This window comes from Lissotriton vulgaris, chromosome 1_2 (genome assembly GCF_964263255.1).
Source record: "Lissotriton vulgaris chromosome 1_2, aLisVul1.2, whole genome shotgun sequence".
Lineage (NCBI taxonomy): Eukaryota > Metazoa > Chordata > Amphibia > Caudata > Salamandridae > Lissotriton > Lissotriton vulgaris.
The window spans coordinates 64913757-64932487 of NC_141686.1; the positions used below are offsets into that span (position 1 = coordinate 64913757).

At 42.8% G+C, this 18731-nt stretch overlaps 2 protein-coding genes across 4 annotated transcripts in view; one reads left to right on the top strand and one right to left on the bottom strand.

Moving 5' to 3' along the window:
• RHNO1 (RAD9-HUS1-RAD1 interacting nuclear orphan 1) overlaps nt 1-5651 on the bottom strand; it is a 75465-nt gene extending 69814 nt beyond the window's left edge. Inside the window, exon 1 of one of the 2 annotated variants that reach the window (XM_086952813.1) lies at nt 5517-5651. The gene's annotated coding sequence lies outside the window, so the exon portion shown is untranslated. Of the gene's footprint in view, nt 1-5430 lie in introns of both variants that reach the window. The other variant, XM_086952814.1, reaches the window with a different exon arrangement.
• A 447-nt stretch (nt 5652-6098) lies between these two features.
• FOXM1 (forkhead box M1) overlaps nt 6099-18731 on the top strand; it is a 192324-nt gene continuing 179691 nt past the window's right edge. For both annotated transcript variants that reach the window (XM_086952815.1, XM_086952816.1), the window contains exons 1-2: nt 6099-6204; nt 7755-8340. In XM_086952815.1, the coding sequence (XP_086808941.1) occupies nt 7800-8340 (541 nt within the window). In that variant the 5' untranslated portion in view covers nt 6099-6204; nt 7755-7799. The remainder of the gene's footprint in view (nt 6205-7754; nt 8341-18731) is intronic.

An 18731-nucleotide genomic window follows, 5' to 3' on the forward strand; every position in this document is an offset into this window, starting at 1 on the left:
TTTATCTGTACAGGAAATTCGGATCCAGGAACTAGCTTGAGGCCCATCTTGGCAAGATCCTGCCAACCCACAATGCATTTCCCATCAGTAGCCACATAAACTTTAGTATAAATACTCCTGCCCAAACAAGTCACACTTGTTATGAAGAAACCCCACATAAATAACTTTTCCCCCATATCCCTTTGGTATGACATCCAAAGGTTCAAGTGTAACTTTGCAAGACCAGTGTGTATTAAATAAAACATCTGATATAATTGTCATGGGTGCGCCTGAATCTGCCATCATATCAATTGCTATGTGATCAACAATTACCTCACAAGTGGGATCCTTCACTCGTTCCATACCAATGGAATCAACCATTAGAATGGAAACTAAGTGAATAGAAAGAATTTCCTTTTTTACTAAACTTCTCTGTTTACCACCTTGAGAAGCACCAATGTCAACAGAACTAATGGTTGCATTTTTCATTTCAGAGTCAATAATATGAACATCCGAATCTTCACCTGTAAAGGAAGAAATATTATTAATTTGAAAACCTTTTCTGTTTCGACAAACAGATTGAAAGTGCCCATTTCTTTGACAAAAGGTGCATTTTTTTCCTTGAGCTGGACATACAGGACTATTACCAAGGTGTGTCTTAGATCCACACCGAAAACAAAATGCACTTGACCTCCTCTGAAATGGTCTCTGAAATGGCCTATTTTTGGAATATACTGCATTCACATTCAAGTCAGTTTGATGAAAAGGTGAAATGTTTTCAGTAATGCACTTTGAAGAGATGATTGACCTCTCAATCCCTTTAGCTACTTCTTTGAAAGGTTAATCCCATTATTGGAGAGTGCCTTCCATCTAGGCACTAAAGACCAAGATGAAGACACCAGAGGAGAGCTAGCACTAATACATAAAAACATCATTGACTCCCTTGAACAAGACCTGTTCACAACCTCTATGAAAAGGAAGGGCTACAAGCCAAAGATCTCTTGGTATAACGCCACGTGTAGGAAGGCCAAGGCCCATTTGTTATCTGCCATTAAGGGACGCCTTACCAGGGAAGAAATCCGTGATAGGAGGAATAAGTATAAATATCTTCTAGTGAATGCTAGGGCGGAGTGGGACTACGACTATTGGGAGAACCTTGTGAAAGCACTGTCAACCAGAGACTCACGCAAATTTTGGCGTGTAGTAGCAAATGGCACGGTTGAGTTATCTTCAGCAATAGAGCCCAACATAGCCCCCTCAGTATGGCAGGCCCACTTTGAAGCGTTGTATGCAGAGGGAGGTGGGGATCTTAGTAGTGAGAGACTTTTGATTACACCTACCTTCTCAGGGGACGCATTCACTGAAAAAGAGTTGAGGGAGGCCATTAAAGGTCTAGCTGCTGGAAAAGCCCCGGGATTGGATGGGGTCCCGGGGGACCTGTTTAAACAGGAACCAGGGATCTGGGCACCGTACCTCACACTAATATTTAATGCCATCCAGGGGGGAATGACTGTGCCCGATACTTGGAGGGGAGCAGAGGTAGTCCCAATTTATAAAAAGGGATCCCCCCTGCTCCCATCCAACTATCGACCTATCAGTCTGATTGACATATCCCAAAAACTTTTTGGCAGACTGATCTTAAATCGCTTGCAAGCGTGGATTCAAGAAATGGATATCCTGTCACCATACCAGGCAGGATTCCGGGAGGGTGTATCCACCACAGATCAAATATTCAGGCTACACCTGCTCTATTGGAGAACAGCGGTAATCGAGGGCGGCAGTCTTTACACCATCTTTGTAGACTTACGCGCCGCCTTCGATTTAGTGCCTAGAGCAAGGTTGTGGAGAGTCATGGAAGAGCTGAATGTCCCTGCAGATATTTTGGCAGTCCTGATGAGGCTTCATTGTAACAACTACGCCCGCGTAAGGTGTGGCAAAGGTGGCAAACTAACCGAAAGGTTCCCCGTTCGCAGAGGTGTAAGACAGGGTTGTGTGCTCGCACCCACCCTGTTTTGTATGTTTGTGAACGGGGTTGTTGCCCACCTAAACAGGATTGCCAATTCTGACGCCCCAAAGTTGACTGGCAACAGGGTGCCTGCAATTATGTTTGCAGACGACACCCTGTTGCGGTCTAAATCCCCGATGGGGATCCAACGCATCTTGGATGGCTTCCTAGACTTCTGCTCTGACCGGGGACTGGAAGTCAATCCCCAAAAAACAAAATTCATGATTCTAAATCCAAACTCCCGAAATAGAGCCCCCCCCCAAGCTAGGCACGGTTCAATTAGAGCGAGTGCATAATATCGAATACCTGGGGATTACCATAAACGAACACTTAACTTGGACGGCGCACCAGGCCAAAGTGACCATCAAACTGGCACAGTTGGCGGGTGGCACTTTGCGCCTGGCAAATAAATCAAGTTATCGACCACTTACCCCAATTATGCACATATACAAAACACAAGCCAGGGCAGGGGTTACATATGGGGGTGAGTTGTGGGGTCACACCCAGCATTCCAAGCTACAGTCCACTGAGAACAAATTTTTGAGACAGGTAGCTGCCCTCCCCCAGAGCACCCCATTATTACCACTCAGATTAGACCTGGGAATTAAACCCATATCAGAAGAGTTAGGACTCAAACCCCTGAAATTTTGGAGGCGTTTGTGGTGCAGCCCAGACCTGGTAACTTATAGAGAGGAACTACAGGAATTTCTGGAACTACGGAACATAAAGAGGATTCCTTGGCTGACTTACGTCAAGGGAAATCTCGAGGAAATGGGTTTCCCGGAACTATGGTCCGATCCTTCTAACTCATGTACTAAGATCCCAAAAAAGGTACTCGCGAGTGCCTACTATGCTATGATGCTCACTAGAGCCTCTAATGACACTCGAGAGGGGTCCCTGACAAGTTTAGTCCTGAAAATGAAAGACACCTATTCCCTCGAAAAAACTTTAGATGAGATTGCCCCTGCACTAACAAGGAAATTGTTTCTACAATGGCGCTATGGATGCCTTCCTCTAGCTTCGTTTACAGCGTCCTGGACATCGTGCTCCACCGTATCATCTTGCCCAATGTGTGCACATCCGAAGGAGGACGACATGCACGCGGTCTTCTTCTGCAAGGGCTACGAGCGGAGCAGGAAATATTGGCTAGTTCCGATGTTCAGGAACTTGGGATTTAGATCTTACCAAACCGCTTATAGAGTCTTAAAATCAGACCTCTCTCCTCCTGTAGTTTTTGCACTCTCAAAATTTTTAACTTCACTGTGGTTCACCCGAAGTCGAATGATGAAAAGACTGGTATAATGGACACCACCAGCGGTTCTTTCCACTGTCTTACTCAATATTTAAACAAACTATCTTAAATTTGGATCACACCGTGTTTAATAATTTTTTAATTGTATATATTGTTCTGTATCTTTTATGATCTGTGATCGAAATAAAGATTTTTGAAATGAAATGAAATGAATAGAAAGAATTTCCTTTTTTACTAAACTTCTCTGTTGACCACCTTGAGAAGCACCAATGTCAACAGAACTAATGGTTGCATTTTTCATTTCAGAGTCAATAATATGAACATCCGAATCTTCACCTGTAAAGGAAGAAATATTATTAATTTGAAAACCTTTTCTGTTTCGACAAACAGATTGAAAGTGCCCATTTCTTTGACAAAGGGTGCATTTTTTTCCTTGAGCTGGACATACAGGACTATTACCAAGGTGTGTCTTAGATCCACACCGAAAACAAAATGCACTTGACCTCCTCTGAAATGGTCTCTGAAATGGCCTATTTTTGGAATATACTGCATTCACATTCAAGTCAGTTTGATGAAAAGGTGAAATGTTTTCAGTAATGCACTTTGAAGAGATGATTGACCTCTCAATCCCTTTAGCTATTTCTAAAACTTCAGACAAGGAAGGGTCTCTGCAGCTCAATATTCTTTCTTGTATTTTTTTGTGGCAGCATTTGTACACAAATTGGTCTCTTAAAACCGTGTCCAAGTATGCGCCAAAATTGCACTTTGCCGCAAGATTCCTTAGTGCAGAAACTCTTCTACAGTCTCATCCTGCTCTTGACGTCTTTTCATAAAATTATACCTTTCAAGTATGACACTGGGCTGTTCAAGGAACTTCCTATTCAATTTCAAAATTGCAGCAGCATATTCATTCATTTCATCACCACTACCAGAAGCTGTCAGTGGATTAGGTAAATTATCAAAAATTTGCCTTCCTTCTTTGCCCAAATTACTGTAAAGGATTGCCATTTTTCTCTTTGCAGAGTACTCATCTGCTCCTATGGCAACCAAGTAGCTTTCAAATTTTTTAAACCAGAGTGCCCATGGTTCTTTAGGTTTCCCAGGAACTGGTAAAAAGTAATTCAAATTCACAATCTGCTGATTTGTAGCCATTCTCCTCTTTATTTTTTTATGAAGTAGTTAAAGTCCTTTTAAACTTAGGACAGCAAAACACGTAAAATATTCTTCAAAACTTTTTAAATTTAAACACTTCAAAATACTAAAATCGCTTAAGTCTCTCAATAAGGAATAAAATTATGAGTAATCCGCTTTGATTTACTTAAATCCTTTTTAAAGCGCTCACCAGTAAGGCTCTCTCTCCTCACGATCGGTTATTTTCTTTCCGATCGGTAAATCGTTACCATGGTAACTCCTTCGGACGATACAAGATGGCCCAGATGTGTAATTAGGTTCCTGCACGTATGTGCGTGATGACGTATGTTCGAGACGAGACTACGATCTCGCTCACGTCACAGAGGAACCGCCAATGAGCTCGTTAATCCTCAAAAAGGATTAAAATATCTGCTTTCTCGCCGTAGAAGTCAATTGAAGACGGATTTTTAGGAAGTGAAGATTCAGAGAAGCCTTTAGACGATGAGTGAGCTTATTTCAAGATCGTGCAAAGTAGGTGATACGCTGTTTTTTGTTAAAAAGAGTCCTTCGTCGCCAAGATGTGAAGTAGAATGGTTAGTTCGTGTGCACGAACTGGTTGTAAGGAAATATTTATTTCCATGAAGACAGCATATCCACAGGAGCACGTCTGCACTCAGAAACCTCCAACTGTATGAATGCCTAAAGCCACAGTTGTAAGCTACTGGATGAAGACGCCTCGAAAAATGCATCTCTTGAAGATAAACATTCTTCAAGAGATGCGCGAACACAACAACTAACTGCACGTGCAAGTGAACAGAACGCATAACACTAAGCACTCTACAGCTACGTGACAGCTTAGTTAGGGGTGAAAGAGTGACATGTCAGCGGAATAATTTATTGTCCCTAAAGTGAAGAACGCTTTGTTTAGTTAACTTCAATTGTTTCTTCATATATGCGAGCTATTCTGAGATATACTCTTAGAGAAGTTCTTCCGGGTTTTAAAATAGCCGGATTTGGCACTGCAGCGTGACAACAACAGAGAGAAAGCAATGATGGGTTATACCCTTTCTACTCCGTTCAGCCCTCCAGATAGACCAACAAACTTCATCTCTCTCCCATTATCTGCGGGACATTCATTGTTCCACTCACCGATGCACCCTGAGCCGCCCGCGTCAACTAGGTTTTCCGGTACGGGGTTCCCATTGGATAATCTGCATCTTCTGAAACAGGAATTTGAGAAACGTCATAGACATAGAAAGAATTCTTTTCATAGCCCCCTTCCTCGATGTAATAAAAGAAACTACCATATGTGAAAGGACCCCGGGTCTTTGACAGAAAAGAAAGACACTTTTAGGCAGTATATTTCATTTTCAGTATATTTTAGGAGTTTTTTACTTACGTCAAAAATCATCAAAGTATTAACAAAGCTCATTTGTATTAGGTATTTCTTTTTATACCATCTGTAAATAAAATGCTTCTACAGAGGACTGGATAAAGTGCTTCCACTCAAATGAAAGATTCATGGTGATCTATTTTTTAAATGTCCTAAAAATCATTTTAATAAGGACCGATAATTAGGTGCACCGCATAAAATGGACATTCCAAGATGGCCGCAATCTCTCATCGCGACGCAGCCGGCCCGTCAGTTACTGAACTGCTTGCTGGTGTGTCATTTATTGTTACTATCCTTTGCATAGGCTCGTGATTGGCCAGGACTCTGACACGTGACCGGAATGAGTCGGGCGGGCGCCAAAATTCAAACTGCGGAAGAAAACGGAAAGAGAGAGAGAGAGAGAGAGAGAAGAAAACAGGGCCAAAGGAGGAGTCACGACATAAGGTAGTGGTGGCTGAGGTGGGATAGGAGGTGGTCAGGATCCTTTGACGACACCTTTAAGTAAATCACGGGGGAGGTGTAATTGTAAATATCACGGCTAGAAAGGGGAATTACGCCTTTGTTGTTGGCTCTGTATAGGGGGCGGGTTTGTTATGGCTTGATCTTTGTTTTATGTGATCGTGTAGGCCGCTGCTTTTGGGCTACGCGCTGTGCAGGACCCCTTGATCTCCAGAGACATAGTAGCTGCTGCTTGTGTTGAGTCTGTGCACGCTTGTTACTGTACCATCCACAGACGATAGTGGGCGGGGGTAGCTTGGTCAGTGGTGGGTGTTGTATAATCCTATTACTACTTTAAAGATGTTGTTCCAGCTTTGCGCTGTCAAGTGATCACCTGTCATCAGCTGGCGTCTTCGTTCCAATGGATTATTATGGAGCTGGGCATTGCAAAGACATTTTCTCCCTGGATAATTACTCCCAAGTACCCCATCTTCTATTGAGATTGGGAGGACTGCGTTGCCCATTATAGCGCTCTATTACTTGTGCAGTCGTAGGCAGAATGTCACGCGCAGTTGTGCCGTGCATCACCGTGGGCTACTTGTCAGGTTCCACCCTGGATCGTTATAAACGGCCTTTGGTTCCACCTAGGCCTATGCGTGCTTTGAAAGGTTTTCCGTGTTGTAGGCGCCGCTGCTAGGGCCACAGGATGGAGGCCCATCCTTTGAAGCCCTGACGTCCAGGGACCACGGATACCCAGATCGAGCTACTTTTCTTCCATCCGGTTATAGAAGCTGTCACTTGGGTTACTCGGCAAAGAGGAGGATCCTGCTTCTAGCTCAAGAGTCGAATAGCATGTTTAAACACGCGTTCCCCGCTTGAAATTAATGATCTGCATCGGTAGTTAAGGTGTATGGCAACGGAATCTGTTTATCATCGAATCATGACGATAAATTCCTTTTTATTTATCTTACTACTACAGACCCGAAACTATACTGATGCTTGCTGGAAGTGAAAGGATGGGAGCTAGATGACGGGTCTATATTTAGCACTGCTCTTACCTCAGAGAAATGGCCCTTATTAAGGAAGAACATAAACAGTGAAGTTTCCTACCTAGAGAAGTAAATACGTGCAGCACATGCGCGAATCTGGTTTAATGCAGCTTTTTTTTAAGCGCCATTAATGTTTGCTAATTGAAATATGATTTTGGTGCAAGTTATCTAAAATAAACCTACTGGATTTCTGAAATTGATGATATTGATAACTCTGCAAAACTATACAAATATTGGTATTACATAGAAAAACAAGGTACAATTTGTGGGGTGAGGGTAATCCGATTTTTCCAGCGCAAAAATAATTTTTTGAATGTATATTTTTGAAAGCTTTTTAAAAGATACGACTATGAAAGAAAACGTTCTGCTCTGTACACAAATATTTTAGGCGTGCTTTAAAGTTTGTGAAATTTGGAGCCTTGTGTTCCTTGGGACCTTCATTTTCCTCAAAAACACAACCTACAACAGCTGAATGTCGGCTTTTAATTTTTTTTCTTTTCTTTGCAGGTCTTTTGTTTGGGGCTCAATGGAGAGCGACTGCACTAATACACAATGAGGACCAGTCCTCGCAGGCCTCTAATTCTCAAGAGGCGGAAACTGACATTGCCCGTGGAAGATGCAGCTGCTTCACAGGACGCCCTTACAAAGAATGAGATAGATGACAGATTTAAATCTGTCCCCAGTGGGCGACATGGTGTTGATGCAGACTCGGACCATCAGAAATTTCCAGCTGGAATTAAGATTGTGAACCATCCCAGCATGCCCAACACACAGGTGGTGTTCATACCCAAACATGCCAACGTCCAAAACATTATTGCTGCTCTAACTGCCAAGGGCAAGGAATGTGGCAGCACTGGACCCAACAAGTTCATATTGATTAGCGGAGGTGGTGCTCTGCGACAGGCATGTCCATCTGGAGTCCAGGAGCAGGCAGATAAGGAAACCAGCATTGAAGGTGGGGGCTCTGGGGATTCTGGCAGTGATGGCAATATATGTGTGTCACGGAACCATGTGGATTTGGGAGACGGTATGTTGCTTCATACAGCAACACATATAACGCCTAACCAGAATCCAAAATCGGAGGAGGAGAACAGTAAGTAAAATAGATAATTTTGCTGAAAGCATGTAATACTTTGAATTAGTTGTCTTATCTTGGACAACACAGAGGTGGTGGTGGTATGTGCAACAGTTGCCTCGTTTGGAATGCTGGCAGCCCTTAATGATTGTTAAACACATAGATTGCCTTTCTTACAGTGTTATGGTTACTTTGTGTGAATTACAGTTTTATGTTGTGGTTGGGTGCAAGTTTTATGTTGCGACAAGCACATTTTTTGTGTATGTTTGAATAGGAAGGTTGTGAGACCTCCTCTGACAGCTCATCGTATGGTACGATAGGTACTGGACTTGAGTCTGCCTGAGGAGCTTGGACCATTTCTTGCTATTAAAATGGCTTGAATAGGTAGTGGGAAATTAGAAATGAGACCTCACAGTTAAACACTGGTTTCAGAAGTTACCTCGATTTTAAAAACAGTAGCGGTAAAAAATGAAACTATTTGACAGATGAAGTACCATATGTCAAGCACACCCATTATGACACCAGGCAGCAGCTATTGTCTGATGGTTGACATAACAAGCAAACCAAGACTATCACCTCTATGCTGACGACACCCAGCTATACCTCAAGATCTCCTTCCTCAATGACATCCTCCGACTAAACTCCACACTGTCAAAAGTAGAAAATTGGCTAAAATCCTTGTTTTCTCCAATCACGAACTGTAAACTTACTCCAGCTAACTCAACCAAATCCCTAGGAATCTCTCTAGACTCAAGTCTCAACATGAGCTCCCACATTAACTCCACTGCAAAAGGTGCCCTCTACAACCTAAGTCTCCTCAACAAAATCAAACCTTTATTACCCCCCAATGACCTAAAAATCACAAACCAATCTCTAGTTTCTCCAGACTGGACTACGGATTTGCCACACTAACTAGGACAGCTAAAACACACATGGCCACCATGAGATTCACCCTAAACGCAGCTACAAGCATGGTCACTGGGACCAAGAAATTTGACCACATCACCCTTGCATTACAGGACCTAAAAGGGCTTCCCATTGAAGCCTGCTGCGCTTTCAAAACTGCCTGTCTCACCGATAAAGCCCTACACACAGGCAAACCGGACTACCTCGCAGCCGAACTCACTAAAGCAGGTCAATCAAGAAACCTAAAAAGCTCCAAATCGCTCCTCTTAACCCCCCTCCAAAAGACATAAACAAAAAGCCTTCTCCCGCTCTTTCTCTGTGAATGCCCTGAAAACCTGGAACTCTCCCTATCCACATCCGGACTAATCCCTCCTTCACGATCTTCAAGAGACAACTAAAGGAATTTCTCCTCATCCGTCATCTCTTTGCATCTGGCCAATGAACCCAATCTATGTGACTCCCAGTACTCTTGACTCTAGTCGTTGTAGCCAAATTGTCTGTTTCTATTCATATTATGCTGCTCTAATGCCCATGTCTCTATTCATGCTTTGGTGCTCTAATGGCTATGTTCTGCTGCTGCTCTCCGATACCCTTCGTGTCTTGTAAGCGCTATATACAACTCCAAAAATAAATAAAATAACGTGAAGGTGGTTTGATCTGATAAGAAGGCAGTTTGTGATGCAGAATGGAGTAACATGACTGGGCCAGTCAGTTGCTTGGAGAGTCTGAGGAGTGGAGAAGTAGCCACCCTGTGGTCTGAAGTAGTCTTGACTGGGGGCTTCACTGAGCGCCCACATCAAGGGTGAGGCCAAGAGAGATGGGAAGTAAACTTTGTGCAGTTTGAGCCTCTGGTGGCTCCCTTCATTTAGGAGTGACGGGAATTTCCCTTAAGAAGAGATGACATGAAACATGGACATGCTGCTGTGCTATAACAGCAAAGCTGTCCTGAAAGCCCAAAGCACAATGTTGTCTAGGGTGTTATATAACATAGAGCAGCGATTCCAAAACTTTTTAGAACCACAGTCCAATTTTTGGAATGACAAACTTTCACGGCCCACCTAATTTTAACAGGCACGAGGAAGGGGTGGTTTAGTTTTGTATTTTATTTTATAGTAGACCTGCTTTTAAAAAGCTTCAAACTACCAAAATAGCATACTCTTGCCAATTGTTTGGCTTTCTCTCGAATAGCAAACATTTTGTAAATGTCACAACCTTTACCACACCCTTCAGTACGTCTTTACTGTTCTATGGCAATGATCTGTCCATAAAGGTAGCAGTTGGTGAAATGGAGCTGGAACACTTTCAGAGGAGGTGCTGGCCTGTGTCTTCTGTTAACTATAATCACACAGTTTCTGAAAAGTCCGTGTTGATAGCAGTGATTTTTGCAGATTTGAAAAGATTTAAAAGGCAAGAGCTTTCAAGCGCTTTACATAAACACCAGCTTACATAACATAAGGTCACATGCATTTCCTTTTATTCACATGAGATTAAATGATTTGCCTAGTGCCAATGCCGGGACTCTACCCTGGTTCCCAAGATCCAAAGTTGGCAGCTATGGTTTAGGCCACATCTATAATTGTCAATTTATCTGGGAAAGTCATACATACGTGATATGACTGTATCTGATTATGTATAGTGAGCACATTCTCGGTTTTAAATGAACTCGACTTGGGGTCATAGTTCAGCACCTTTGCACCAGTGGTGCTGGAAAGGTTTTTCAGAGTGGTGGTGTGGTCATCCATGATAAATCACTGTAGTTACAGGGATTGTGAAAAATCCTAGATCCGTATACATTCATTCAGTAGAAGAGTGATAATGGTGTAGTATTTAGCAGGTGGTCCATTTTGGAGTACCCTGTCACAAATATTACTAAAGCATTGTGCAGTAGCGCACTGTCCTTTACAGGCAGCACATTTTACATTTAAATGGCCACTAAATTTGCACAGGCATACCGTTTTACTGATAAAACTATATAGCACACAAGTGTTAATGTGTGGAAATATGCTTTCAGTGAATATTATTTGCTTGTCACAAAATCAATGTGTTTGTTTTCATCCTATTAATGTTTTCATTACACTTTAAATCACAAAAAGCTTAATTTTTGCCTTAAAAGCTGCCTATATATTTCGAAATGTGTACTGTTCATTTGCAGGTATTTTAAATTGTTACAAAAAATGACAGCCTTTCCTTTCACACTTCCGCTCCCGAGCAATATTGTCACATTGTTTAATTTAAAATCTCACACTTTGCAGTTAGAGAAAAAAAAGTATACACCAATCTCCATGCAAAAAAATAAGCAGCAATTTGTCAAAAGATAAAATGAGTACCATTGAGTTGGGTAACAATATACATCTGTTATTCAGCGCCTTGAGACCTTCGGGTGATGCGTGCGCTATACAAAAGTACATGTTCTGTTACTCCTAAATCTTGCCACTGCGCCCGTGGCAATTTTATAGGCTTTAATCCTGTGAAACGGTTTATTGTCCACATTTTGGCTCATTACTGTTACCCTGTACCTTTTTATTTGGTTCAATTTTTAGTCTCCTAAACCTAATCTAAACGGCCCCCACCGTGCACAGCGCTCTGGCGGTTTGGGCTAAATAAGCAGAGTCACACGAATGAAGAGGCAGTAAAGGTCTAAATTTTGCGGCAGTGTTGACTAAAATATGTGGCCATAAAATGAGAATTATATAGCATAATGCAGCACATTTTTTGAAAGTATTACTTTATTATTTTCACATCTGTCCACGTTAACGCTGTCTATATAAATGTTTTGCCTCATTACTTTCAGATGAACTCCCAAATACAGCAATAAGCAATGTAAAAGTGACCAGTCACTACTTGCAATGGGCTTTCCACTGAGCGGCAGGATGTGTCCCCTCCTTTTTAGTAACGTTTGATCTGTTTGCAAATTTGAACAAAAAATGTTGATTCTAGCTCCGTTTATGCAGCATGTGATGAATTATATTTCAAACAATTTTTCTAAATATAATTCTATAGGTCTCACAATCACGTTTCATTGACAACTGCTAGGAATTATACAATATTCCCACCTCAGAATTTTATGCAAATGCTGTAGTTTGTCGCGCGGTTACGTCAGCAGTAAAAACAAGTCAATACCAGATCCGAGAAAAAGTAACTCTTCCACCTGTGTGAATTTTCGTCCTATAAAGAAGACGTAAATATTTGTTTTTCTATCCCCACATGATTGTCACTGGCTGTTTTTCCTGTGTGCCTGTCTTATTGCCTTCTTTATGCATGTGCCCATTTTAAAATATCTTAAGCATCACACCTTAGATCCTTGGAATGCTCAGCTTCTGAAAGAAACAAACTGATTGAACAAGTTGCTGCACCGTTACAACTGTATATTTCACCTGGCTTCCCACAACTCCCATGTCCGCACCCAGCAACAGATTTACACGATTTCCCGGAAGATAACAGACATCTGGGTAGGCAGTGGGGGGCTGAGGACATTGGAAGGAGAGTGACTAGTGGCAGAGAACTCAGATTTTAAAGAAAAAAGAGTGACTACTTTACACATCTCAGTGAGAGAAACTTGCACGTCTATTGCTGAGCTGCACCTCTGTTAGGGAAGCTTACTCTGCTGGTGCCATCGCTATACCAGTACCATGAACAAGAGAACCCTGTACTGCTACGTCCAGTGCTGCATATACTTCTGTGAGAGAAGAATGTGGAGATGTAGCTGTGAATACACAATAATATAATCACACCACACCTATCCAGCAGTGTAAAAGGAGAGATTGATTTAATTGCCCATTCCATCCTCTTGTGTATTCTTTAGTTGTGGATTTTGTCTCACTGAATCAAAGCACCTCTGCTATGTAATGTTTGCTGCCCCATGAACAGTTAATAAGCTCTGCCAAGAAGTGCAGTTCTTTCCATCCACACATATATCGGAGCATCACATGTGAGTATTTTTGAAACTGGAAAGATACGAGTTGGGGCTAGGATGGAGAACACCCTTCTTCTGTCCTACAGGTTCATATTCTAACACACAGTCTGTGCCAAAGACGCTTCAAGAAATGTAGTCAATTACTAGTCTGCATGTCTACCTTTTTAGGTACTAATTCTCTACATTTTAAAATGTCACATGCAAACTGGTTGATAATTGGGTGCAGTGCCAGCTGATGCATCTGCACACATGCTGTACAACCAGCCTGTACAACACTTGCATTTAAGGGTGCATGACCGTGCACATGAACAATTGGACTTGCGTTAGATATATATATATATTGGACAGTATGTTGCACTGATTGCAGTGAAGCTTCTCTCCGTGCAGATCTATCTTAGTTAGTTATGGAGTAGGTAGGGCAAGCAGATATCTTCCAAGGGCAAGTAGATTTCTGTGAAATTTTGTCCCTTGGCCAAGTAGATTTTTCAAAAATTTCCACACCCCTTGCTCCGTCTTGGTTGTCTCTGGCTGCCTTAGTCTGCACCCGGACACCGCACTCGGGAAGCCCGGCTCCACGACGGGAGTGGGGCAGGGAAGCACTGGTGATGGGCCACCAAAGCGGAGCCTCGGCCGGCCGGGGTAGGGAGCTTCAAACATGCAGCAGGTGGCGGTCAGTCCTCTAATCCGCTTATGGAGGAATTTGTTCGCTGCTAGTCAGGGCACAGAGGCCGCCATTTTGTGAGCGAGGGCACCCTCTCGGCGTGTCAAGTTCCGAAACGCAGGTTCACAGGGAGTCCCGCGGCTAGCCACTGCTAAATTGTGGAACGGCCTCCCACTGCATATCAAAACCGCCCCCACGCTCCTTAAATTCCGGAAAAGCCTCAAGACATGGCTTTTCTCCTCTGCCTAACCATCCCGTCAAAGTGTAGGGAGTTCTGTGATCACCAGCGCCGAGACACCTGTATGGGTATTTGCGCGCTTTAAAAATAGCAAAAAATAAATAAATAAATATATGCCAGTAGTTGTAATGATGAATTGGCAGCGATTTGTAAGGCTGGATGGCTGCAGGGACAGGTGGATCTTGGGCGGATTTCGGAGGGGTCCAGGAGCTTTATTAGAGTGCTTCGGCCACCTTGCGCGCCAAACCACGCCCCCCTAAATCTGGGTTCACTTTTGTGAGTGCTCGAGAAGCACAGGTCTTTCGTTTTATGATCGTTGAGGTTCAATTGTGCAGTTGTTGTGTAATCTGCATATTGCCGTCTTCCTATTTATACATTTCCCAATTTCGGGGAAGGGGGGGGCGGGGAATTGGTCTCCCTATACTTGGTGTAGATGGATCTCTAGGTCTGCTGTATAGATGTTAAACAAGCAGGGAGCAAGGACGCACCCCTGTTTTAAGTCATTGGTGATATATATATTTTGTTGGGTATGCTTCGGTCCTCTCCTAGTTTAATTTGAATCCATGTTTTTGAATAAAGGTTAATGATTGCCTCGAACGGTTTTGTAGGAACACCTCAATGTTTCAATCATCCCCCGAGAACTTTTCTCTAGGGACCTTATTGAAAGGGCTTTGAGGTCTATAAAGCATGCATGAAGTGTGCTTGATTTAGTGATTGCTTGCCCGGCCAGGAGGGTGACTGATAAGTTGGTTAAGGTGCACATTCCACCGAGGAATCCAGTTTGTGTTTTGCCAACTAATTTTATACTGGTCGCCCAGTCAGCTAGATCTAACAGCAGGTTTGAGGCATAGATCTTGGCCTCCACGTCTATTAGTGGAATTAGTCTATAATTGTTAGGGTTTGAGCTCTCCCCTGTTTTGTATATTGTTTGGAATATACTGCCTCGCCATGAGTTTGATATGATGCCCATGTCCAGTGTGTGGGTAAACAAGGGGATTAGATGAGTGGACCAGCGCCCTCTCAGGGCATTAAAAAAAAAAAATGATGTGCATGACCTGCTTTTACGTGAACTGGGGGCGGGATCCTTATGATTTGCCCACGTAATTGAATACCTGGTTGAATGTGCATCTTTCTGTGAAACTTGCTTGAAATGTTGCAGCATTGTCACTTTCTGATAAAAAAGGAGTGACTTTTGGTTTGATTAAGGAGGTCAGGCATTGGTAACCTCCTTCAAAACTTGGGTCTGACTGGACCACTCCCAATACTTCCGTCTAGTTGGTGTGCAGTGCAGAGCCACATTATTATATGTATTTACAGGGTGAACTGTCCATATGGATTCCATGTTCTCTGAGTTGAGGTGACTGTTATGCACATTTATTAGGCTGTTTATATTGGCCCAGTGAAGTTTAGAATTTATATGCCGACTGGCATGGTGCATATTTATCCAGATAACCTCATTGTTTGTGTACTTCGCCGTCCTGATGGCTGTTTTAAAATAACTTTTCATTTTTGCGATTGTTGCAATAGTTCCGACTTGGTTGCAGATCTTGAGACCGCTTCGTTCGGAATGATTTAAGTTGTTTTTTTTAATGATCTTTAGGTTTTGAGTGACCATGCTGTACCTATGATCTCTTCAGCTATATGGCTTGAGGGCTTGGTCGGAAATTTTGAAATTAAGCTTGTAACGAAATCCTTCCAGATCTCTGTCAAAGTTGAATTATTGTTGACTAGTGCCAGAAGGGTTGTCCAAGCCTCGATAATACCATCTATTGAGTCTTTGTTCCATTTGAGACTCTTTAAGTTGTGGGGCTGGACTAGCGAGGTAAGGACATTGGTTTCCTGGGTCTTTTCGGGAGTAAGTTCCAGGGTGAATGTTTAAGGAAAGTGATCCCTATCCGATCTTTCTTTTATGTTCAAGTTAGAAATGTATGTGCAGGGGTGTGGAATTTATTGAAATATGTACTTGTCCATGGGACAAGTAGCTTCATAAATCTACTTGTCCTGTAACAAAATCCACTTGTCCCTTTGGTGCCATGTAGTGCACCGTCAAATAATGGCTGCAATCTCTTTGTAGAAGAGCTCTGATAATAGCCTCTCTGGTTATGTCAGGCTAATACTATAGAAGAAGGTTTTCACCAGCTCTTCTCTAATCTTTTCTCATACTAAGAAAGGTCGGAAATTTACCCCTGACAACGGCAGAAGTAAAGTTTCTTCCAGGGCTGGGAAAAATGTGGTTGGAGAAAAAGTGAACTTGTAAACACTCAACAGATTTCCGCTGGGGCATATTTGCTCATGCTAAGATGCAATTCACAAATATTTTCTAGGACTACGGTTTTCTGGCCTACTTAAGGAAATTCATGTGAATTCATGAAAAACTTAAATCTCCTTTAATACAATATTTAATACAATGACATATAGCATGGGTGCACTTTCGTGACTTCAACATTTGAGCCCCTAATGAAATTTGAGTTAACCAAGACCTTTTGTTTTTATTGAAATGCTATCTCTTCCTATCTGTGAGCTGGCTTCATTGTGTGTGACAGCATTCTGCTCTTTTACAAAGTAGTTTTGTTCAGTGCCAGGAATTTCTATGGCAATGTGGCCTTTATGAGACCAAATACTAGCTGTCTAGTAAGAACTCGCTGGCAAACAGCACCACGCCTACCTGATAATCCCAAGGTAGAGAAAGGAGCACAATGTAGGCCGAGTGAGTAACCAGAACATTTAAATACCCCCCACGTTGATTCAAAGTTCTTATGACACCAAGCAAGTGAAAAAAAGTAATTGGAATCCTCTCCACAATAGCTCTCTTGCCTCTTCCATCTAAGCATCTATCCATTCATCCTTTCACCCACTGATCTCTAGCATTTCACCTTTACATTGGCACCCATTCATTCTTTAATCCATTACCTTTCACTAATCTGTTCATCCATCTGTTCATCTGTCTCGATCCACTCATCCATATCCAAACCTACCCATTCATCTCCAAACCTATCCATTTCAACCATCCATCCATCCTTTCGCTCATCCATACACCCTCCCTTTCACTCCATCTATATACCCTTCCATTCACTTCATATATCCACCCTCCCTTTCACTCATCCTTCCACCCACCCTTCGACCCATCCATCAATCCATCCATTTATCCTTTACATTCATCCATCCTTTCGCTTTCTAATCCTTACACCCTGTAACCCATCCACTCATTCACCCTTTCCTTCATTATAACATCCTTTGTCCATCCACCATCCCGGTCACTCATTCATCCATCCATCCATCTAGCCAGCCACACTTCTACTCACTCATCCTTTCACCCACACATCATTCATCCTTTCAAATTAATTACAAGTCTTTGTCTGCCGAGCTGCTGACAGAAGAGGCCCATCAAGAGCTCCACCACCTCTACTGTAGCTGCTAAAGCCTATCCTGCCATCTCCAAACCTATCCATCCAACTGATCCATCCCGCCTTCCTTTCACTCATCCATCTTTTTGCTCATCCATCCATCCTTTCACCCCACACATCCTCCTTTTCACTCCTATTCATCCACCCTTTCACTCATCCCTCCATCCACCCCATCCATCCTCCTTTTCACTCATCTATCCACCTACCCTTTCACTTCATCCATTTATGCTTTCGCTCATCCATCCACCCTTTCACCCATCCATCTTCCGTTTTGCTCATATATCCATCCACCCTTTCACTAATCCCTCCATCCACCTTTACACTCAACTCTCCACCCACCAAGCCATCCGTCAACCCTTCCACCCAGCCACCCACCCATCCATCCATCCCTCACCCAGTCAGCTATCTATTCATCTACTCTCTCACCCATTAATCCACCCGTTCAGTAAGTCGTCAATCCTTTCACTCATCAATCCACTTTCAACCTATCAATCCACTCACCCATCCCTTCATTCACCCTTGCTCTTTTCCTCCCATTCTCACACATCCATCCTTCTATCCATCCACTCATACATCCATCTATCCATTCACCCTTTCACTCCACTCATTCATCCATCTATCCATCCAGCCTTTCACTCATTCATCATGCATCCATCGATTCACCCTTTCACTCATTAATGTATGCATCTATCATCCATTCTTGCACGTATTCATCCATGCATCTATACATCTACCCTTTCACGTATTCATACATGCACCTATCCATCCACTCATTCATCCATCCATGCACCTATCCATCCACCCTTTCACTTATTCATCCATTTATGGATTTAAAAATCCACCCTTACGCTCCACTCATTCATCCATCCATTCAGCCTTTCACTCATTCATCCATGCATCTATCCATTCACCCATTCACTCATTAATGTATGCATCTATCATCCACTCTTGCACGTATTCATCCATGCATCTGTATATCCACCCTTCATCCATCCATGCATCTATCCATTCACCCATTCACTCATTAATGTATGCATCTATCATCCACTCTTGCACGTATTCATCCATGCATCTGTATATCCACCCTTTCACTCATTCATACATGCATCTATTCATCCACCCTTTCACTCACTCACCCACCCACCCTTTCAAGTCCATTATGGGCCTTTGTCTGTGGACCAGCAGACTGAAGAGGCCCATCAAAAAGTTCACAGCTGCTGTAGTTTCTACAGCAGTGTGTCCAAAATGCCCCTGGTGCAGGCACAACGTGACATGAGAGGCCTAGTG